We start from the raw sequence: 24,356 nt of genomic DNA on the forward strand, positions 1-24,356 counted from the left end.
ACAAGTGCAGATACACCGGTCCACTGTGAAATATCCTCTATTAGCTGCCTGCTCTCTTTCTCTCTCTGGGTGCTGTACCTGAATATTACCTGTAATGACCGTGACATTACAATAATGATAACGGCTTTTGCTAATGCTGCACTTAGCGCACATGCACATACTCGTGCAGATAGATAGGTACACACACATACACATACATAAACAGAAACTGTACACAAGCTAAATTTGTTCAGTGTTTGTGAAGCTGGTAGACGGTCAAGTACTTTCACTTCAGCCAACAGCATATCCATCTTCTCAGTGTGTGTGTGTGTGTGTGTGTAAATGTGGTGGTAAACGGACGTGAAAGCATTTACTCGCCTCTAAAAATCTGAAGTAGCTTCAAGGAACTATGTGGTCCACTGTTACATTACCAGCTGCAGAAAACGCTTAACCAACACTCCAGTCGTCTGATTCTTACATACAGAAATGGGCTACAGACCATGGGCACATATGGCAACTTTCCCTGGATGCAACATTTAGGGTGGGATGCTTGAATGCTTGAACAATGTTATGCTGCTGTGCTCCAGGAGGAGACATAGGACCGTATGTCGGTGACACTGTGACTCTTCCTGATCAGACTGCGCGTAGCAGGTTTTAGCAACTTTTCAATCTCATCCACTCCCAGTGCCTCAACGCTGACTGCCTCAGTGAGCTCTACCCGGAAGATGGCTAAGTCTTTCCGAGAGTCCTCTGGCCTCTCCAAAGAAAGGGTGATGCTTTAGTGTTCCTTTTATCATCCACCAATTCCAGGGAAAATTCTAGTCCTAGTCCAACTCCTCTCACATCTGGGGTTTTGCTTCCACAGCCACAGAACCTGCAGACCTCTCTGGATATCTGCCTGCTGATTTTGAGGTCTGCTGCATGTGTTACCCCCCACAAGGTTTCTACATTACTGCTCATATGAGCACTGGAGTCCATCCACAGGGACACATCCAGTAAAAGGCCAGATAGTACAACCGATGTCACTTTGGACTGAGTCACAGCTGAAGATTCTGACCAATCAAAACTCAAACAACAGACCAGCTTGACTTCAGCTTCTCTTTAAATACTGATTAAATGCAAATTTTTCAATTCAACAATCATTTTTATGTTCAAAACATTAAAATCCCACATCACCCTTTTGAATCATTTAAATATTGATATGCTAAAAACATCTATATGATAAAAAGGTACCGTACTGATCATTTGTTTCTCCTAATAGATGCTGCTGAGAAAGGTGCATTTTGTATTTACCACTACAGCTCTCTCTCTCTCTCTCTCTCTCTCTCTCTCTCTCTCTCTCTCTCTCGCTCTCTCTCTCTCTCACTGTATTTATGTGTAAACAAGTCAAGGTCGCACAATCCATCCGTTTTGATAGATCTATGACATAGAGAAGGCAAAGTAAAGGAAGAGAAGAAGAAGCGATGGAAACTCTAAATTGCTTTCACAGATGAAGCTCTCCTTCCCTGTACATGGTACACAGAATGCATTTTACCTCATGCAGTACAACTGAGCGATAAAAAAAAAAAAAAAAAAAAGTAATTCTTGATTGGCCGCAACATCTACATTTCAATGACCGATGTGCTAATTGTTGTGTTTATGTTGCTCTATCTATCCATTTCCATCTCCATTTCTACTCCTCCCTCCATCCGCCCTCAACTCTTTCTTTATCTTACTGTGTCTCCTTCCTTGTCAAGGCGCAATTATTTGCAATTTGCCTAAGTCATCCATTTGCTGGGACACCAAGCATGAAAACGAGGCAATTTGGTGTAAAATGGAGGCAGGCGAGCATCTGAGCATATGTATGTATGTGTGCGTGTGTGTGTGTGTGTGTGGACAAGGCAGGGGAAGGTCCGAGCACTGGTGGGGGGCCATGTAAGAACTGTCACACAAAAGTGAAAATTATTGCCATGAACGCACACACAGCCCTCTGTGTGTGTGTGTGTGTATGTGTGTGCACACCTACCAGTCTGCACACATGACAATGTCAAAGTGACCCTCTAGCGAAGAAATATCCAACTCGCAGTCCCACCTGACCACCCTGAAAGCAAACACAAAACAGGGACAGCAAAGTTTCATATTTGCCATTTGACAAAAGAAAACACAGCATTCATGAAACTGCAGAGCGTCCAGCGGCAGTTTGTCCTCCATCGCTTCTCTTCGCCTCTTTCATACACTCAGAGGTTCCTGCTCTCTCACACACCTCAGCAGAGACAAAGTGTCAGGGAGGGTCGACATGTCATCTATAAGATACAGAGAGGGAGCTTCCAACATGACACTTGACATTTATACCATGTGTATGCACATACAAACTCTCTCTTGCACGCATGCAGGAATGGCCACCTCCATACATTTTGTTATTCAATATCCACACTGTCAGCTCTCCTTCTTCTTCTTATCTTATTATCAGGTTGTATGAAATTATAATGATTTAGAACAGGGTTACAGAATATTCAAAAAATGTATTAACATTAATTGTGATTTTAAAATGATTCAAGATTAATGGGAATCTTTTTTTTTTTTGCATCACAAATCACAAATTTGACATTTGTGGAAAAACGTTCTAGCTTCTGTGATTGCAATTTTTGATAATATTTTGATTAACTGTGCAGCTTTAATCCAGAACACAAAAAGGACATCAAATGGACATTTTGGACTTTACAACTCAGTATTTGACTACAGATCTAAACAACCCCTGAAAAAAAGACCTTACAAAACCACAATATAGATCCTGTAAATTCCATATGTGTCTATTTACTGCATCTTTAACCCTTTGATCAATGTTTAGACTGATGTTATAAATGTCCTAGGACCACAGGTTAGGGATTTTTGGTTGTAAATGTTACTCTATAATACATGCACTTCTCAAATCTAAACAACATATCAGTATTTCAAGTGTTATCTGTTAATTGTCTGGGCTCCTCAGATAGTTTATCAGGGTGTCTCATTTCATGTGTCTCCATTATGTTTCATACTGTTGTTGAATACTGGTTTATGTTGTATAGGTATATTTCAATTTCAATATAGTAAACAAAGACTCCTTTTTTCATTTGTGTCCTTCCCTATTGTGAATCTGGGAGGAGGTATATTTTGACGGAACTCAATTTCATGCAATATTTCATGACATTTCTGGTGCTTATTAGCCAATGTCAGTGTTTTCATCAAGTAAATATTACATTTTGGTTTGGCATTTTCAAAATTTTGCTATTCGAGCTGAAAGTGTCGCTCTCTCTCTCTTTATGTTGCAGCCGGTGGCCCCCCTGACACTGCCTGTTTTTCCTGGTCCACCAGTGTCAATGACCACTTTGCTTGCTCAGTGCCGAGCAGCACTGAAGTTTACATAGACTGTTTGCAGTAAATTACCAGTAGTTAACATGTTTTTCCTTTTCTTTGGCTGTAATTTGGATGTTCCAGATTGTGTAAAAGCTGTGCTTACGCCACTTTCTCCTCCACACCATTTTCCCTCTCCCTCTCTCCCTCTCTCTCTCTTTCAGACTGTTAGGCAGAGAGGGGGATTATTAATTAGGCATTATTAACACTCAGTAAACAAAACATTAGGCCCCGCTAGAAACACAATCTCGATTCGCGGCAGGAGGTCCCCGCACACACATACGCATGCATGCGCGCACACCATCACGCGACATGCCCCTCCCTCTCCCTCCCCTTGTCCAATCGCATCGTGCCCTTCGCCCTCTCTTGCGGCGCGGCGTTGACAGCAGGCATAATCTGAAAAGAAAACAATCAAAGTAATGTAGCCTAATTATACGTTTACTTTTTCACTCCATCTTCCACTCATGTAAATATGCGCAGGAGGGTGAAACGGAGAGAGAGGGAGAGAGGGAAGAGGAAGGGGAGCGAAACAGTCGATGGCAAAATGCTTTTTTTTTTTTCTTTTGAGGCAGGGACAACAATTAACTACGTTTTAGCCCGTCCTTGCATATGAAGTGCGTGTGTGTGGTTTTGTGTGTATGGTGATTGGTAGAAGTTGCCTCAATGGTTTTCTGGATTACAACTCCCCACAAAGGGAATCATTTTGCTTGGATGATTCTGTGTGCATGTACACACACACACACGCAATCGGCCGGGTTTTATAGAATGTAGCCTACGTCGTTTGATCTTTTGTCATTCATTTTTCAGATCTCAAGATATAAAAACCAATACCAATTTGTGTCCCCAAAGTCTGCGACCCTAACACAACATCATCTCAATAACAGAATATTAAATCATCTATCTTTGCTTGTACCATCTTATCCTTTCATACCCTCAGGTTTGAAAAATCTGCAGGTTAGGCACTTCTTTTTATAGTATAAACAATGTGAAATCATTGTTTATTTCATTGGCACTGGTGTTGAGCAGCAGGTAATTATCAGTACTGGATGAAAAAAGAATCCAGATCCTGTACCCGTAAACAAAGGTTTAAGTTTAGGTATCTCACTTTAACTAGGATATGCAAACACTTTGGTTGACATGACAATTAGGTTTTTAGACTAGGAAAACAAGAAGAAGTTGTTCAGAGTTGAAAACAGGTGTTTTATGCATATGCACATAAATGCCCACAATCTTCCTCTCCTCCAACATTCCTCCAACACAGACTAGTTAACAATTCTGTAGCTTTTTTTCCCCTCAGTTTATTTTCATGTAGCATCGCAAGGTCGCTGGTTCAAATACCAGCTGTCGAAGTGTCCTTGAGCGAGATACTGAACCCCACGTTGCTCATCAGTGAGGGCCCTGCGATGAGCTGGCGACTTGTCCAGGGAGCACCCTGCCCTCGCCCTGAGACAAGGCTGGGATTGGCTCCAGCAGCAACACCCCGCAACCCCTTGGAAAGTGATAAGCGGCTATGGACAATGACATGACATGACAGCTCTGGTGTATCTGTACCTTTCAACCATGGTTATGGTTTTCACATTCCCACTGGGAAACAAAAAATGTATGCATTCAAGGCAACACAAAAGAACGTTGGATAAAAACATTCACTACATTTCGAACAGTTGAGTGTGTTTTCTGTACTTGTTGTTCTGCAGCACAGTCTGATATCGGCCCTAATCAAAGAAACCACTCGTAAGAAATATTTGCTGCAATTTCAAACACTTAACACTTACCTTCTATGACTGTAGTGATAATGGTCCCAGAGAAGAGGTATGTATCTTTTTATAAAGGAATGAAAGTGGTCTCACCTGGCAGAAACATTTGTTGACCCGAACTTCCCAGCTTGCCTGTTACTCTCGGCCAGCCCTCGTACATCTGACGTGCCACGGTCAAGGATTCATCATAGACACACAAATTATATCCTTAATTGGAGGAGGCAATTGTGACTGTACATATGGTCAAAGATGTTTACAGTAGACATGAAATACATGTACTTTTATAGCCCAATAACACAAATCAAACATTTGCCTTGAGGGGCTTCGTAATCTGTACAGCATTCATCATCCTCTGTGCTTAAAACCTTGACATTTTTCAGCATCTTAATCTGGAGAGTGGGCTGCAGTGGAGAAAAAAAAAAAAAAAACAGACTTACAGGCTCTGTCAAGTTTCTGTTCCTGAGCTATGGCATTGACTAATGATCAGAACTCTGTAACAGTGACACTGACCTTTGACCTTTTGGATATCAAATGGCATTGTGTCATCATTTTATTCTGTTAGACCTTTTTTGTTGTAAGTGTGGTATGAATTGTTGAGTAACTGTTAAGAAAATGTCCAAGATATTAGTGCCAAATTTGAAGAAATTTCCACGATGTTTCTGTAATATCGCATTCCCAACAATGGGACGGATCAACCCCAAAACTCTGACAAAAAAGAATGTCTAAGAAAACACCAATTTCAACTTGAATGGTTTTAAATAATTCTTCTACAAATAAAAGATTTGCTATCAGAACAGACTGTAAGATGTTACAGTCCCATGATATTCTACACAGTGTGTGAGCAGATTTAATACATACAGTATTTGCTTCAAATCATCTTTTTACAAAAACAAATACATTGCTAAATATCAAAAAGTCTTTGGGTGAAGCGTTGCATGTTGGAAACGTGGATCCACCACCTGAATTTCCTTTACTGGTCAGAAAATTCAAAAAACTATCAAGAAATATTTGGTTGAACGGTCTAAGGTTTCTTCAGGTGTGTGTCACGTTGTGAAATGATCAACATCAAGAGGCACAAATTCTAAGTGAGTACCTCTTTATGTAAAAACACATATGGTAGACGGCCACACAGAGCCGATGGAGCTGATCTCCGGGGATAAAGGAGCAGGCTGCAGAAGCAGATCACAGCAGCCTCTAGTTGGATCAATGGGAAGGCTTTTAACCACAGATACACAAGCTCACACTGTCCCCCTTTCGCACGCACGCACACACACACACGCAGATGAACACGCACAAAAGGAGGGCGATTGATGTCAAGTTGTCTGGTAATACACTGGCTTCTGGAGTTGCAAAGCAATTCAATTAGGATTTCCTTGTCTTTAAAGCCTGCACAGAGCTGAGACAAATCCAATCGACGAAAGCAGAGAGCAGGAGAGAGAGAGAGAGAGAGAGAGAGAGAGAGAGAGAGAGAGAGAGAGAGAGAGAGAGAGAGAGAGAGAGAGAGAGAGCAGGGATGATAAGTTGATAGATGGATTGATAGCTGGAGAGGCCGATCCAAAATCAAAGGCCTCCCAGACACAGATACACAATAATATGTGGGTTGTCACGCGTTTATGTAGGAGCGTAAGCATGAGCGCACACACATGCCGGACACCTGTGCTCCAGCGTGTTATGCATAGGATGACAGGGTGAAGAGCAGAGCAGCTTAGTCTAATCTCATCACCAGCACACCACTAGGGTAGAGGTCAGCCCACGCACAAACACACAACAGAAAACACACACACGGAGAAAGCAAAAAGGAAAAAGTGAAAGAGAGAGAGAGAGAGAGAGAGAGAGAGAGAGAGAGAGAGAGAGAGAGAGAGAGAGAGATTTGAGTATTATTGGACATTAAATTTGAGGAATATTTGCTCCCATCACCTGAAGCGGACAAGTAGCAGCCAATGACATGCATCAATCATCCTTAATGGAACATTGCAATTGATTTCCAGCATGAGTATTCAAGGTCACAGCAACAGTGTGTATTTGTGTGTGTGTTTCTGCACTACAAATGAGGTCAACAACTTCTGAGGAAAGGGAAAAATCCATTCTCCGGACATATCTGAATATCGTCTATTCACAACTTCTTGTGGTGCTTATCTTCTCATCTATTTCACTGTATAAACTGAGCCATATCACAACCCACTATCTCTTTCCATTGTAACACAAGCAGCACAATAAGCGCATGTGAGACAAACAGTGGCCATTAGCGCGAGGGCTAAGACACAACAGCTTCCTCAGCTGAGAGGAAATGCCACACAGAGCCCGCCGTATGTGAATGGGGCCAATTTGGCTGAGCCCAGAACAAATTATCTGCCTTTCTCGACCCTCCCTCTCTCCTCCTGTGTGTGTTCGATCCATTCTCGCTATGATTTCACTTACAATTCCCTCTATGTGTTTGTTCTGTGAAACAAAGCAGTCGGTCAATAGTGTATTGTTTGTGTGCCCGAGTGTGTGTGCGTGCCGTTTTACAGACTCCATAATGTTATTGTTTGGTCTTATTGTCATCAGTAAGGGAGTATTGTAGCCGGATGAGACAGAGATATTGTAAGCACAGCTAAATATGGAAAGTGCCATACCGGTCAATGGGGAAGAAATGTGTATTTATATTTCCTGCTTTTGTGAAGCAACTAAAGCAAGTCGGGTTTCTTTTTGTTTTTTTTCTTCATGTTTTTTTCTTGCTTGTGTAGTTGTCGAGTGAATAAAGCAATATCTGGGAGGACGGGAGAAAAAGGACAAGAATGATGAAAGAAGATGGGGAGAAGAGAAGAGCCCGATGGTTTGCAAGCTGACAGGAGTTGATCAATAACCCACTCAAAGAACAAATGGTGGCCAAAAAAATAAAAAATAAAAAATAAAAAAAAATCTCTCACCTAAAGATTTGTCCTAAAAACTTAATTATAGGCCTGAACCTTAACCACACACAAAAACATTTTAAACAAACCTTGATTGTTCCTGCTTCTAAAACACTCATCAAGCCCTAAACCCTAGCCTTAGCGTTAGATGAAGTCTCAAACTAAATCTGACAGGATGGCAATTACTGTGCTCTTAACATGGCATTGTGGGCAGCTAGGATTGGTAGATGCCAAGCTGAGCGCTGGTGCTGGGTATTTGTCACTGTGGGTGCCCCATCTGCTGCTTTTGCCTAAAGATAAAAGAGGTGGACGGCTATTCTTCTTTCACTCTGAGCCCATCTCTGATTTCAGGGCTTAAAAACCAAGGTTACAGCACATTGTCTACTTTTTTGTTGATGAGACTGCTTGCAAGAGTCACTGTATGGCTGCAGCAGAATCACATAGCCTGGAAGGAAATAAAATACTGGCAGAGTCCATTAGCAATAACAATGGCTTGAATTGCAAGATGTTTTTTGATATTTAATAGATATTAGCAATAGTACAATGTTTCATGATTGATTAAGCAGACGGTGAAGAGGTTATTTTGTTGGTATTCTTATAGATCAATTTTCCGATTTATCAGGTTCAACTTGCTCAAACCAATGCGGTCAAACACTGAACAGTCCGGAAATAAATCCTACGTTCATGAAGGCTTCTTTTATGTTCAGGAAATGGCTTTGGAGAGCTGTTGATTTAACCCATGGTCGTGTTGTAGGATGTAGTTTGTGCTGCTGCTGTTGAACTGCAGTGCATACGACAGAGAAGCTTCTATTGTTTGAGCCTGATCTCACTGATATAAAAGTAGGACTGTTCTAAATAATATTTTTGGGCCTTTGAAGCTTCAGCTACAATCATGAGTGACTATTTGAAGCTAACAATGATTTTAATAAGAGACGAGGACAGGAGGAGAGACACCGGTCACTGTCTATTCCATCTCTGCCTGCAAAGTCTCAAAAGTCAACTTGAGGAGTCAGCGAGTGTTGACCAGCAGTGAACGCCTGTCACAGCTTGCAGGGATGCTTTTCCACTCACAGATACTGTTCAGCGCTTCTATCACGCTGTTGGTTTTTATGTGCAGAGGTTTTGACACTAACTAAACACAATAGAGGGGTTCTTTTACTCTCTCTTTATCCGTCTTTTGACCCGTTTTCGGGGATATGTCTGCTTCTTCCTTTTACCAAAAAATAACTATTGTAAAAAAAAACAAAAGAAAAAACAATAACACTTTCATGCCAAAGCTTCCAAGCATTAAGGTTAGCCCTACAGAGATGGGATGGACAAAATAATAGAAACACCTCTGTGTATATCAGTATGATCAGGCTGCATTATCTAGTCATGTGTATACTGGGAAATGAGTTCTCATTACAGAGAACTCATTTCCCACATGCTGTAACTGTTTTGTTTTTTCACTTTTTTCAAATATGAAATGCTTGTTTATGCCAGTTTAATCTCATGTTAAATGCTGTTACACATGTGAAATGAGATGTGAAACCACTGTTCCTTACAAAACATAGCACTTCATAAGAACCATAACTGGTAAATGTAAATGTATAGTAAATTCAACTTTAATTAGCAGTTATTTGACTGTAAATGGTTAATAAATATTGTGTAGTTAATTTACAAACATTATTAGGATGCAAATATAAACCTTTACACTAACTTAAATGGTTGATAAAGCATTGCATTGTTTGGAAACAGTCAAGTAACATTGAATTAACTATCAATTAACCATTTACAAATGCTGGTTGTTAAATTACACAAGAAATTGAATTGATGTTTGTAAATTTGTACTCTATATCATGTCAATTTATTGTCCCATGTGCTAAAAGTGCATTCATGTGTGAGATGAGATTTCATGTACAGGAATATGAAAGCGATTTTTTAAAATTGAAACCCAAATAAAAAGACAAAAGTTTTTCACATAAATAAATCCATACAAATGCATATAAATAAATGTGAGCCAGAGGAATGAGGCAGAGATAGAGAGATAGACAAAGAGAGAAAGGGGGAGAGGACGATGAAAGGATACTCTGAATGGACTTCTCGTTCCCATCTGATAGCAGAACTTCTTTCACGTCAGCACAAATGGCAACCTGAGAGACAGGGAGACAGGAAAAGGGACAGAGAAATGAAACAACACGGAACAAAAGAACAAAACCAAAAGCACCCTTAGATGAAGCAAACATCTGAACGCGCACACACGTACACACACAATAATGACATAACCATATCTACAAAGCTTCACTCTTGGCAGCCCAGCCCGCCCCACCCTCTCTCTCCATTGCTCCCTCTCCTCCCTGCCATTTCCCTCTCTATCTTCACCCCATTTTTATGTCTGCATTATTTTAATCATTCAATCAAATCAGTCAATACTTTTATCATTGTGGCTAGCGGTGGGGGCTGCTATCTTGCTATCACTCTGTTCAGTAATTGCATTGTGACAGGGGATGATGGCAAGCGCAGAGCCTTTTCATTTGACGCTGGGTGTTTATCGGGCCGAGCCATCACTCCGTTCGCCGCTGTCACTCTGCACTCGGCTCGCCGGGCCTGCCTGATGCCCTTCATATAACTTTGCAGAGCAGACTGCAAGAGACAGAGAGAAAAGAGAGGGAGAGGGAGGGAGACGGGAGAATGGATAGACAGCTTTGTGCTGCACTGTGTGTCTCTGTATGAGGGAGATATAGATAGAGGTGTGTGCTTTACTATAACCTCATCTTTTCATAGTCTCTCTTCTCTCTTTTTTTATATCTGCAAGTATGTGTCAGGCTGTCAATTTCTGTTAAGGAGTGTGTGTGCGTGTGTGTGTGTGTGTGCATATACCCATGGATGAGTGTAAGTGCAAGTAGCTATTGTTCTGTTATGCACACAAATCCTATTTGGCTGAAGCAATGTTATCTTGACTTCTATGGCATAAAGACAACACATGAAGAAGTGTATGAACATTTATGACACAAACAGAACAAACACACATGCATGAACGCATTGACTTACACAAGCTCACACACACACGCGCACACACACACGTTAGGGCCCTGCAGGGTGTTTTAGGGGGTCACTGAGCGCTGGGCGTCCCACCATCTGCTCAAATGGAGGAAGAGACCTTCAGGCAGAACTAGAGCATCCAGCTGAAAGATGAGGAGCCCAACCCTGCAACCCATGAGCTACAACACACCACCCGCCAACATCACTTTATGCACATGCAGACTCAGGTTTTATCAAATGCTTACACACATCTTTAGTCAAACAAAAGTTATCAAAATGTTAAAGTCCGTAAGCCACTGTGAAGTAGAAACCCACATTGTTGGCGTTTGTTTTGTCATGGATTATAAAGATCTTTCTTAAGATCTTTCTCTTTATTTAACCTCATCGAAGTGTTAATTATTATAACAATGATTGCAAAGCTGTGTAAACCTTGAAAAAATTGCACAATTGTGGTTGAATATGCAACCTATAGAAAGAATAAAGTATTCCTCCCTGAAGCACCCCTATAACTGTCAGTTAGAGCGACAAAGAAGCAAGAGCTTTGTCATCAGGTTACAGATGTGACAAATATGAGCAGATTTCCAAGTGAGAGAGCAAGTGCAAGAGCGTGAGCTCAGCTCAACAGCCAGCCAGGGTCTCCAAAGTCCTTTATCCTCATTCCTCTTAAGGAAGTGTGTGTGTGTGTGAGTGTGAGAGTGTGTGTGTGTGTGTGTGTGTGTGTGTGTGTGTGTGTGTGTGTGTGTGTGTGTGTGTGTGTGTGTAAGTGAGTTTTCATGTTTTGACATTTTACCAATAACATTTCATCTACAATATTGGTAAGATGATAAAGAAAGGGAACTCTAAGCATTGGCCTATTGAAGGATCTACTAAATAAAGAGTAAGTGTAGCTAGTGGAATTCTGCAGAATAGATCCTTTATGTTTCTGCTATGATGTTTTTTTCTGTCTGACAGTAATGTTATAAGGGTACATGAAACTGTCACGGCAACCCATTTGAATATTACTGAGACATATCAATTGGAATCAAAAATGTAAGCCTGAAACTGGTAGAGAGACAGTTTTGATTTTCAACCTGCTCAATGTGCAAGCAAGGTGGCCACAGATCAACAAAGCTATAAGGGCTTCTTACTCTGAAGACTGTAATTGTCTGCACAAGTATCCATCTGTCAGCAGGGTGAATAAAAACCTTCATCAGGCATGGTGGTGAGGACAGAATAGGCCCCCAGGGGATACAGATTGTTAAACATGATTCAGAAATGGCCAGAACAGGAAATTCCACATCTGCCAAGGGAAGCTTGATTTTATCTTTTGAGAGGTGTGAGGCTTCAAATACTCGGGTGACATATCTTTATTTGATTGCATGTGCCAAGGTGCTATAGATGGATGCTTCCTGTGATGAGTTGGTTGAGATCATCGCCATGAAGATGGGGAATTACATTTAACGTTATCCTGAAATCTAGAATGCAGTTTAAAAGGACACTGCTGGGGGAGGTGAAAAGGGACTGAAATCAGGGTCCTGATTAAGATAAAAAAAATAAAAATCAAGAAGTTGGTGAACTACAGGAATAATTAATGAACTGTTTACACGGACTACGGAGGAAAAACCTTGAATGTGGTGTCAGTGGCGGATGATGGAGGGATGAGGAGAAGGAGAGGTGTGAGGGAAGGACTCCATCTCAAACCACCAATGTCAAAACATGGTGTATTGACTGCCAAGAGATAAAACCAGGCTTTCTAAAACACACACACACACACACACACACACACACACACACACACACACACACACACACACACACACACACAGAATGGCATCTCACAGATCGATTGGACACTGACGCCTGCTATGTGGAGGGGCCCTTAAGACCCTGGCTAATAAACCCTATGGCTGACAGACTGTGGTATATCTGAGAGTGTCAGTGTGTGTGCGTGTGTGTGTGTGTGTGTGTGTGTGTGTGTGTGTGCGCGTGTGTGTGTTGAGTCAATAGGAGACAGCTCTTGAGACTAAAGCTAGTTCATATAGCTTGGTGTCACTACTGAGGTGGTCTGATGATCGTGTGAATGTGCTGATAAACACAGAGTTTATAACAATCATTATGCCTCCTAAAAAATACTCCCGTTCATTGAGAGAAAAAGCGTGGCTGACCTTGTTACTGAGGACAAAGTTGTTATGAATGAGTTTGGTTGATTCTGTTTCGCTTAATTGAGCATAAAAATGCATAGTAGAAATACTGCTGCTGTATTAACAATTAATCATCGATATCATCAAACGGTAAAGCAAATTAAAGCTAATTGGCAAGACGACCAGCCTGCAGGGGCCGACAGACACGAGGAAACCCCTCACTGTTCATGGATTCAGGAGCTGTTTTCATCTCTAACATGCACTGTAAATTATTATCAAAAACTGAGGATAGACACACCCAGAACTTGAGAAGTTATTTTAACAGGAGCTCCCCAGAGGCCTAAGATGTTCTCTGAATCCGCCTTATATTATATTACTATTAGGGAGTAAACGCTGCAGAGCAGACATGTGATCGGCTGTTAATTTCACGTGGTTAAAGAGTGAGCATGATCGTGAATGTACGCAAATACACACACACACACAAAGAGGCAATCAAGAAGTGAATGGTATGTATATGAATAGGTATGGATACTGTGTGCACATGCTGTTTGTGTATTGATTTGTTGGGGTCAATTTCATTAGGGAAGCCAAGACACCTCTCCTGCAGGCACTGTGTAGATCAAAGCGTGTGTGTGTGTGTGTGTGTGTGTGTGTGTGTGTGTGTGTGTGTGTGTGTGTGTGTGTGTGTGTGTGTGTGTGTGTGAGAGAGAGAGAGAGAGTAAGACTGAGAGAGAGTAAGAGAGCGAGAGAGAGAGAGAGAGAGAGAGAGAGAGAGAGACACTTACCATGAGCCCAGCAAGACAAGTCATTCCTCCTCCCAACTCACACACTGCACCCCTGAGAGACAGAGAGAGAAGAGAGGGAGTAAGATTCCACACCTTGCTGAGCCAAACCTACAGTAGCAGTTTAGCACCAACACACACACACACGCGCGCACACACACACACACACACACCCTGGACAGTAGATGCACACAGATGTACATATACACACATACACACACACTCACGTACACACACAGCGAACACAGCAGGGTAAGAAATATCAATTCAACCATCAACCTGAAAGCTGAATACTGAACATTGAGAAGCACAAGCTCAATCAGCGGGAACCTGAGAAAACACACACGCACAGTCCTGTAGCTCGCATGCTCATTCAACCCCTCTCTCCATCCTCTTCCTCCTTTCATCTCCCCTTCCCCTCCATCTCTGCCCCTGTCCTCTTTCATCCCTCCCCGCCTCACCCCCCCCCTCTCTTGCTGACCTTCACGACGCTGCTCTGATCAATACCCCTCTCTTCCTCGCCTCCCGCCTCTTGAATGTTAAAACAGGAAATCAAAGAGTGACGTTCCACCTTGAGTGGAAATCAAAGGTGCCTGGGTGCTTTTCAGCCCCCTGCCGCAGGGCAGGCCAGTGCTGAGCCGACGGGAGCAGGGGAAAGAGCAACGCACGACAACACAGCGTGGCATGGAAGGGTACAGAATGACATGAACACCGAGCGTTTACTGCAGGCCAGGTTTAAATAAGACATTAGTAGGAATGTCAGAGCTGATACTCCGATACCTAATTAATAACACACATATATGTGTGTGTATGTCTGTATATGTATATATATATATATCTCTCTGTGTATATATATATATATATATATATATATATATATATATATATATATATATATATATATATATATATATATATATATATATATAGAGAGAGAGAGAGAGAGAGAGAGAGAGAGAGAGAGAGAGAGAGAGAGAGAGAGAGAGAGAGAGAGAGATTAAAAGGTTAAGTGTAGAAGAATTGATATATTTTAGTCCAATTACATTTGCCAAAATGTTAAACGGATGTCTTTTCTCACAACAGCTTTCAAAGAATGGTGCTATTTTACCTCCCTCCGCCTCCCTCTCGCTGCTGCTAATTTGTCATTTTCAATTTTCTCTTTAATTTCACTGAAGAGGAGAAAACATTTTCAAAGTGACTGTTCCCAACAGCCTCTCTCTAACTGTTCCCCCCGATCTGTTATCACAAACAAATGTGACGCTTTCAAAAAGTTTGCTCGCCCTGATTTGTATCATAAAGTAATTTTCCTGCCGTGCAGCAGGTTTCACGTGGAATCAAACACGGGAGAATGAAAGCCATCATATGCTGCCGTTCCCCTTTTCTGAGTGTCTCATTAGTTTACAGTGCAATGACGCGTCGATATTAAGCACTAGATATCTTACTGATGTCAAACTGTTGCCGAGGAACCGTCTGAATTGGAATAACAATGGACCCTGACTTTCTAAACTGACAATTATAAACAATATTGTAAATCCTCAGCCAAGTCCCCAGGATATGATATTAGTAGTGGCATATAAAATTCACATTATATGCTGATTATGGGTGGTGGGGTGAATCGTCATGGGCAACAAGACTGCCAAGCGGCCAATCACAGCTTGTGTCACACCTGGGGATATTTTTTACAACTGGATCTGTTTTTGTGGTTTCACGGGAAGTCGGAATTCTTGTTATTAATCACGTTAGTCCTTGATTCATCATGGAAAAATGTTTTTTGGCTGTTTTTTTTTCTACAATGGTGTGGTGCAGGTTTAAAGAGAAGAACTCACTTGAAAATGTGACGCTTCTGCAGACAGTAATGAGCCATCACCTCTTCAGACGGCCACACACCTAAACCAGGGAGAGACAGGGAGGGAGTTAGAGACTCAGTTACTGACAGGTGTTTATTCATGACAGCGACGGACATTTATCAAGCACCTCGAGCTCCACAAAGTGCTTTGATTCTGGTGTCTCAACATCAAAACACCTTAATATTGATATACAACAGGCCCAAAAAAAGACAATGAGCGTTCAGTGGAACATAATTGGATGCATTGTGCTTTCCAGTCTGTGTTCATATGCTTCTCTTGTGGCTTCCACCTTGCCTGTGATCCAAGGCTTCTCTGTCTCTGTTCGTCTGTCTGTCCGTCTGTCTATCCTAAATTCTTGCAACACACTCTCTCATTGGGCACTGTGTATGCAAGTGTGTGTGTGTGTGTGTGTGTGTGTGTGTGTGTGTGTGTGTGTGTGTGTGTGTGTGTGTGTGTGTGTGTGCGTGCGTGTGACAGGGGGTCCGGTGGGTGATAATCACAGCGTGCAGGCTTGTCTGGCTTATCACCTACTGTCAGCCCTTCTCCTTCTGCCGTGCATGTAACACACACTAACGCGCACACACACTTGCATGCTCGGTGCTATTTTCCCTCTGCATCTCAACACACACACACACACACACACCCACATATACACACACAAACACACACACACACACACACACATATACACACACAAACAAACACACACACATCTTGGCAGTAGAAAAAGTAAACATTCATTTGAATAAAACTTCAGCTTTTTGCTTCTGGCTTTGAACAAGAAGGTTTGGCTTGGCATTGCCTCTGTGTGTTTGGGTGAACATGTGTGTCTTTGTGTGTGTGTGTGCGTGCGTGCGTGCGTGCATGCGTGTGTGTGTGTTCATATGAAGGAGTTGTTGAGAAAAGAGAATAGGGGGGATACAGAATGAGTTGGAGAAAGCGAGGGAGGGAGACAGAGACAGAAAATGAGCGAGGTAACGAGAGAAAACTGTGGAGGGAGGGCTGGAGGAGGAGGAGGAGGAGGAGGAGAGAGAAAAGGTGGTAGTCGATATAATAAGCGGCTTACAGGCGGTCTCTCTTCACCTCATGGTGCAGACATCGCTGCTCTCTCGCTCTCCATCCCTGTGTCTATCTCCCTCGCTCACTCTCTCCCGTGCTCTTCTCCCTCTCTCCCCCTCGCTCCGGTCCACCAAGATTAGCTCAAGCAAGCAGGATTTAATAATGCCTATTGATAAAATGTCCAAATATTCCTTTTCCCCATTAGAAAAAAAAAAAAACACGCTTTTCTACGTCTTGGCCTGACAGCACACACACACACTCACACACACAAACACAATGACAGCCAAAGCAGCTACACTGTGTGTCGACAGAGTGTCAAGACATGTAAGGCTTAAATGAGGTGACATTTTAAATTTCATCTGTTATTCCCCTTCAGCCAGGCGCTTGTCACAAAGTGAAGAAAACTTCACACTGTCGACCGTCACATGGGTGGTATAGGGTGGAGCGAGGGCAGACGTCTTCTCAGGATCTGCTGTTTAGTTTTGTATGTATCAATGTTTTCATTCTAAATTAGTCTTTTCTTACTTGTTCACTTTATACATTTATTATCAGTGAGTGGCCCATATATGTTTATAGGATTATTTTGTTTATTGTAAACAAATCCCACTGAAAATTTTAAACATGAAATGCATTAGTCTGTCTCTCAGTACTTTGACTCCTGTACCGTTTCTGTTGCTCTAAGCCTATTTGTTCCTACTCAAGACATAAATCTCTTAGAATCTGGCACAACTTACATCTTTTTTTTAAAAAATGAGGCCTGACACAGCCGGTTTTTATTTGTGGATTAATACACTTTTAGTGCACTGGTGTATATAAAACAGTGTAACAGTGGATGAGAGGTTGACCCAAATATTTTACAATTATCTTTGTTTTAAAGTATAGAAAATTGCCAGACTTCTCTTTTAATGGTGGAAAAATGAAACTGGATGATGCACATATTCATTCAACTATCAACACTAAGATTCTTATTTTATCTAAATTAACTCTCAAATAGAAATAGCCTTAAACTTAATCAACTGATGGCTGATTAATTGATAACACTTTATAATAATCATATTTAATAAATAGTAAATATATAAATAAATAAATATAATTATGGTTAATTAAACTTTAGTTAATATTTATTTTTGGTGTTAACAAACAATTAAACGCTGTAAAAAAACATTTATTTAAAAGTGTAATGTATCATAAACATCAGTTGCAACTTGAGGGTAAACAAGTGTTTAATAAATGGTTTGTATGAGCATTTCATTTTTTCATGACACCAAAGTAACTATTAACTAAATCTAAATTATTATCATGATTATGTCGTGATTTTTAACGGGTCATTCTGTAATTAATCTAGACACACATATAAAAGGTAAGCCAGTACATACAACAAAATATCCCATCCGCATGAATTAAAAATGATTATTGTTACATTTATCAAGAAATTGATTTTAGACACTCTTGTGAAGTCCTATGTTTGGGAAACTGCAGGTACAGAAATAAGGGTGCATCTTTGTCAAGCTGCTGAATAAAAATCAGAAATCCAATTCGATCCATTATTCAACAGGAAGAAAGAACAAATGATTTAAAGAGCATGGAAACTGGAGCACTGCTGCACAATGTTCATCCTCTAGAATAACTGCATATGTGCATCCAAATTCTTCCCTTCCCTCCAAACTTTGACCCCTCTTCTTTTGATTGTGTGTTCACAGGAAACGTAATGATGCCCCACCAAACACCTTTGCCCTGTCAAATGACAGTTATGCCCCTCCCCCCGATGTTCACAGATGTGTGTCACCGTGACACTTGACATATCATGGACCACCCAAAACATCTTGGGAGCATGAACAGCAGAGGGTGGTAATGCAACATTAACATTGCATCCTAAAAGTGAAGGGGATGGTGTCAGGGGGTAGAATCTGGACAAAGTCTTACAGTACACACCTCTCAGGTTGTTTTCATACCCTCTCTCCGAGGCCTGTTCCTGTCCACATACCAGTGCCCACACTTCAACACTGACTTTATTTAATGCAAAGTTATGTGACTGTGTGTGAGAGAGAGCAAGACAGACAGCACTAAGTAATAAAGCTTTGTAAAGCATATGTGAATCTGATGGTTAATCCCTAACTCCAATAACATTAATAGCTCAGGGTGATAAAAAAAAAAAAACCTGTGTGTGTGTCTGTGTTTGTGCATGCATGCTTGTGTGATAAGTATGCGGTGCCTGCTTGCGTGTGTGTGTGTGAGTGTGTATGTGTGTGTGTGCGCGCCTCCTAGGTCGAGGTGCACTGTAGGAAATGAAGGGATCAGGAGTAGAGAGCAGATTACTCTTCCTGAGGATAATGAAATTATTTCTCACCTTCAATTACTAGATGAGGAAAGGAAGCAGTGTAGGTGTGTGTGTGTGTGTATCAGCTTAATATAGTAATCGGTTCCAGGCACTAAACCTTGTCGATGGTATTCCCTGGAAAACTATATGTGCAGCTTACTGAGGTTGTGTGCTAGAAAACAGCATTAATTCCCTTGTTAGCTTAGGACTAACTGGAACCTGTGAGACATACAGGAAGTTAAGTCTTTCTGAAAACAAGGTACCACTTAAAAGGTAAATGGTGGCTGTGTATATATGTTTGCATTTGTTCATTTCATGCATGGCAGGGTTTTGATAACTGTTCTTTTCCAAACCTGTTGTCCCCTCTGGAGTGGCTCTTCATGCTGCTGAACCACAGAGCTGCACACTTTTCTCGAAGATGTGTAATTGCATTCATTAATGTGCTTTTAACTGCTGTCTCACCAATCAATTGGACTCCTGCTGTGGTGGCATTACTGTTATTACATCTGATTTTATCCAGTTTTATGGCTAAAAAAATTACTAAACCTGGCACTGGTACATGATGGACATGTTTCCAAGAATTTATTTGTTTTATCATTATTTATGATTTATTTGGTGACCCGTAGCAATATCTCCTGGGTGAGGCGGAGGGTGAGAAAGGAAGTTGACTAAACATAGAGTGAATAAACTTCGCACTTTGCTGCAATTTGGGCAGGCAATATGTTCAATATCAATACATTTAGAATAAACAGCGAAAACCACTCCGTGCAGCAGCGAGGGCATGGCTTCAGTGCTCTGGCTTCCCTCTGACAAGATATCATGGGGAAGCAGATGTAAACAAGTGCCACAAATTCTGCAGTAACATTTAACAGTAAAAAACAAAACAAAAGCAGAAGGTTAAACAAGTCTGGACGAGGGCGGAGATGCGTTAAACATGTATTTTCTATTCTACAGTGAAAACTAGAGGTAAGATTTTAAGTGTCTGTCAATAGCAGTATGCCAGCTAACATTGACCTCTAGGCTTGATTGTTTACTGTCGCTCCAGGATACCGCTTGCATTGGTTGTTATGGTTCAGCTTGGAGAGTATAATGTAATCATCCATATTTCAAATCATAAATGTCACACATGTATTGGCAGGGCTGCCCGATGAGACTGTAAGCACTTCATTAGGCTCAAGATTCGATATGCACCTCTTTTTCCCTACGGTACAGCAAAATATCCAACTAAAACCTACTACAGTGTTGAAACAAAACAGCATAATACTAGGTGTGAGCACTACAAGCCTGGATCTTTGTGTTTCTTGATCACGCGCCTACTTGGAAACAAGTCTGAAAACATGCTGAATTGTAGTATGTTTCATAAACTCTGACACAACTAATGCCAACAGCACTGGAGGTTGGAGGCTTGTTACAGCAATCGGATTTACTGCAGTTAATTGTTGAATCTACTGTATAAGGCCATGTTCCTTAACCCTCATCCCTCCACATCCTGGTGACCTGGGACTGACCCTATGAACTTTTCAACTTATAGAAGTGCTAATCTGGCCTCAGTAGCTGTCACTAATCACATGCACAGGGATGGAATTATCCATTTACCCCTCAGTTTTTTGCTGCTTACCCAGGTTTGGGGCAGCAAGCTCAGAGAGTTAACTCAGTCATAGAGGATTCCCTCACACCGCCCATGCCCGAGTCACTCAGAGGCCAGGGGGTCAGACATAAGGGATGGAATTAGCTAAAGGGCTATTTCAAATATCTGTAGGGGATCCAGGTGCTATTTGGGGAAAGCCAATCTAGCATAATTCACCAGCTAAGCCAATCCAAGCTAACAGTACTAGATTGAAACATGGCCGATTCTCAGTACCAAGAATTAATTAAAGACAGCCTGAGCACTTTCATTTAAAAGATAACAGGATCTGCTTAAGTGAGCTTGTGCTTTCTTAAAAAACTGTTCACTTTTTTGGTCTATGAAATGTCCGAAAATGGGGAAAAATAACAATCAGTGTGACAATGTCTGGTTTTGGCCAAAAAACAAAATAAAAAATTGAGTGTCACAGAGGAGGAAAGAAAGCAAAACATATTCATATTTAAGAAGCTGGAATAAAACAATTTAGACTTCTGTTTTCTTTTAAAAATACTCTGATTAATCAGTTATCAAAATGGTTGGTGGTTAATTCTGAAGTTGTCGAATTAGTTAATTGATTTCTGATGTTTTATTTGCAGTGGGCTCTGAGACATGACACATTAATCAACAGCTTCCCTTAACAACACAATTTCTTTCATCTCGGGACAATAAATTGTTTGTGTCTGGCATTTCTCTCATCAGCCTTGGTCAGGTCTCTTGCTGAGGACAGGAAGCTGGTGTACCGGGTGATAGAAAGGACAGGATGAGTAAAAGAAGAGCTAGAGGAGGAGCAGGAAGATGAAGAAGGTGGAGAGAGAAGCAAACAACAGTGAGAAGTGCAGGGAGGAGTAGAGGTGGGGTAGATTGCCGAGGTTAAGCAGGATGGAGAGAGATGGCGGGGATAGTGAAATGAAAGATGGCCCGAGAAACGACTGAATAGCAAGAGGAGAAAGGAAAAGGGGGGGCAGAGATGAGGAAGCAGAAGAACGGGAGCGAGAATGAGGCAGGGAGAGGAGTGACAAAGAGAAAGAGGAGGGATGGGATTGAGAGGAGAAAGAGGAGGGAGGATGGGTGAGGAGAACAGGAATGGAGGGCAAAAAAAAAAAAAAAAAGCTAAGAAGGGGAGTGAGAGAGAGGTGTCAAGATGGGGTTAAGTGGGCCGTGATGTTGCTTTGTGCACGCACACACACATACACATGCCTCTATTACTATAACATACTGATACACACAAACACACCTCTCTGTTGGTTTCGTTCTCTCTCACACTCACACACACACACACACACACAAGTACACACAGTCTTTCCCTCCCCTCAGGCCCAGCGTGTCTTCAGGCTCCGTGGCTCTCTGGCGGTGATCCGTCTCCACATTAAGCGAGGCCTCAGATAATTCCTAAGCCTCCTCCATGGCCGATCCAATAAGGGATAAGGCTCTCGGCTGGCCATGATCAACTGACAATCTGTCCTCTCACACGGCTACTTTAGTGGAGGCCGGGATTACCCCGGCCAGCCCAGACGGGGAACACAGTTCACAAGTCCACAGAGCTGATGTGCTCGTGTGCGTATGTATATGTATATGTACGAGGGAGTCAAAGAGAAAGACAGACAAGCTGAGGAAGATTGCGCGAGGAGTTAAAAGTGTGTTAATTTGTCATCACGTGTGTGTTCATTTGTGTGTGTACAAGGCACCACAGTGAGGCACAAGAGAGCTGCCTGCTGCATGTAGTTTGTGTTAACATGAGTAGCTGAGATGTTACAAACTGACAATAAACAGTGAGATCTCAGCGACAAAATATTATGGTGCTCCGAAAAAATATAGTATTTTAAAAAGGATGACACTTTAAATGATTGGAGTCTGTTTGTTTTCCAAACTGCTGTGGACTTTGGAACATTTTGATATACATTATCATATAAAACAGTATCAATCGACAAAAAAATATGTGTTCAGGAGGTGAATAGAAACACCACTGCTTTTTAGGAGTACGTTTGAATGTGACCTCATACAAGAGTCGAAGCATTTTCTGTTGTAAATAAAGTATACTCCACATTCAAATTCTTTATTTCCAGCACCTTAGGACATTTTAACAAGTATTCTTTTTTTTTTTTTTTTTTTAACTATTTTATTTTTAACTGTATATCTCTGGCAAACTTAGGGTTGTTCAATGATAAGAATCATTATCGGAAAAGCAAACATTTTCCTTCAAATGATTTACTATGAAAGTAATGCAATTATAATGTCAAGCAGTTTCAAGCAATATATCCACAATCCAAGCACTTTTAAGTTCTTGAAAACACCACATAGTAATTCTGTTAGTTTCCAGGATTTCCAAGGCTGCACAGTTAATCAAAACATTATAGAAAGAATGGCAGACTGCAGTATTCAAAGACCCCAACAAATGTCACATCATCATGATCTTTATAATCTTTCAAGTACAGAAAAAGGCACCCGTACACTCAGTCTTAATGTGTGCAAGATCTCAGTTATTTTTCAATGAAAATGCTGGACAGAAATCTTAAAAAGTTATTTCAAAAATAACGCCTAACTGAGGGGCAGGACAAGCAAAACAGAGAGCTCATCAGTCAATACAGCATGTTGATAGTGAAATGTGTTCGACTCTAATATCTATATCAAATAATCCAGCTGAAAAAGAATAAAAAGAAAGGTATAATCAGCTACATTAAAATGAATGCCAGCACACATTATAGAAACTCTTCAGCCCTTCAGGGGCCGTCATGCAGTATATTAATCAGGCGTCGACTGCAGTCAGGTGACTGGAAGCACAGAAGCTGCAGTGACATCACAAATCAACAGGGACTTAAAAAAAATGCAACTGATTTTATTCTGTAGAATTTTAACATAAAAAAGGGGGGAAATGCTTTTTGGCCTTTCAGGAGCTTCATCCCCAGATAAATCCGATTAGGTATGTTTTTTATAAAAGCCATAACTATTAATAGCCATGTGTTAATAACAATAGCAATTATGAAATGATCAATCTGCCTGGCTGGTATGGTAAACACACATGCTGTGAATAGGCAGTTTAGATAACCTATTCGCCTTTCACCAGAAGAGCCAGGCAGTGTGTGATAAGCATCGACATTCTAGCCAACAGAGTCTGCCTTGGAGACACTCCTGATCCCTTTTTCCATTGGAATAGGCTCATTTTAACACATACTCCCTCTCTCTTTCTCTCTTTCTCTCGCTCTCTCTCTCTCACACACACACACACACACACACACACACACACACACACACACACACACACACACACACACACACACACACACACACACACACACACACACACACACACACACGCTTGGAGGACTGTGCAGGGCTTCGATAAGCGTGGCCCTTCTCTCTCTGTCTCTCTCTCTGAGTAAACATCGTTTTGGATTAGGCAGAGTATAATGAGAGCAGGGGGCTATCTGCCCACCACGCCTGCATTGTGGCCCCCCGCTCCTCTCTGAGGGGGCCGGGACCAATCTTTACTCTGCTATTTATCCCCCTCCTCTGATAGCTTACTTATCTGCTGCAAAATGCCAGGGCTGACTGCCTGTCTAACTGCTCCTATAACCGTCTGCTTGCTTTCTTGTCTG

At 41.5% G+C, this 24,356-nt stretch overlaps 1 protein-coding gene across 2 annotated transcripts in view; it reads right to left on the reverse strand.

The window, feature by feature from the left end:
• Positions 1–24,356, reverse strand: part of camkmt (calmodulin-lysine N-methyltransferase) — a 109,603-nt gene that overhangs the window by 21,892 nt on the left and 63,355 nt on the right. For both annotated transcript variants that reach the window (XM_037124633.1, XM_037124634.1), the window contains exons 5-9: positions 15,743–15,803; positions 13,920–13,971; positions 10,062–10,125; positions 5,196–5,262; positions 1,985–2,059 (exon numbers count right to left, since the gene is read on the reverse strand). In XM_037124633.1, the coding sequence (XP_036980528.1) occupies positions 1,985–2,059; positions 5,196–5,262; positions 10,062–10,125; positions 13,920–13,971; positions 15,743–15,803 (319 nt within the window). The remainder of the gene's footprint in view (positions 1–1,984; positions 2,060–5,195; positions 5,263–10,061; positions 10,126–13,919; positions 13,972–15,742; positions 15,804–24,356) is intronic.

Source organism: Acanthopagrus latus, chromosome 15, assembly GCF_904848185.1.
Source record: "Acanthopagrus latus isolate v.2019 chromosome 15, fAcaLat1.1, whole genome shotgun sequence".
In the NCBI taxonomy this organism is placed as follows: domain Eukaryota; kingdom Metazoa; phylum Chordata; class Actinopteri; order Spariformes; family Sparidae; genus Acanthopagrus; species Acanthopagrus latus.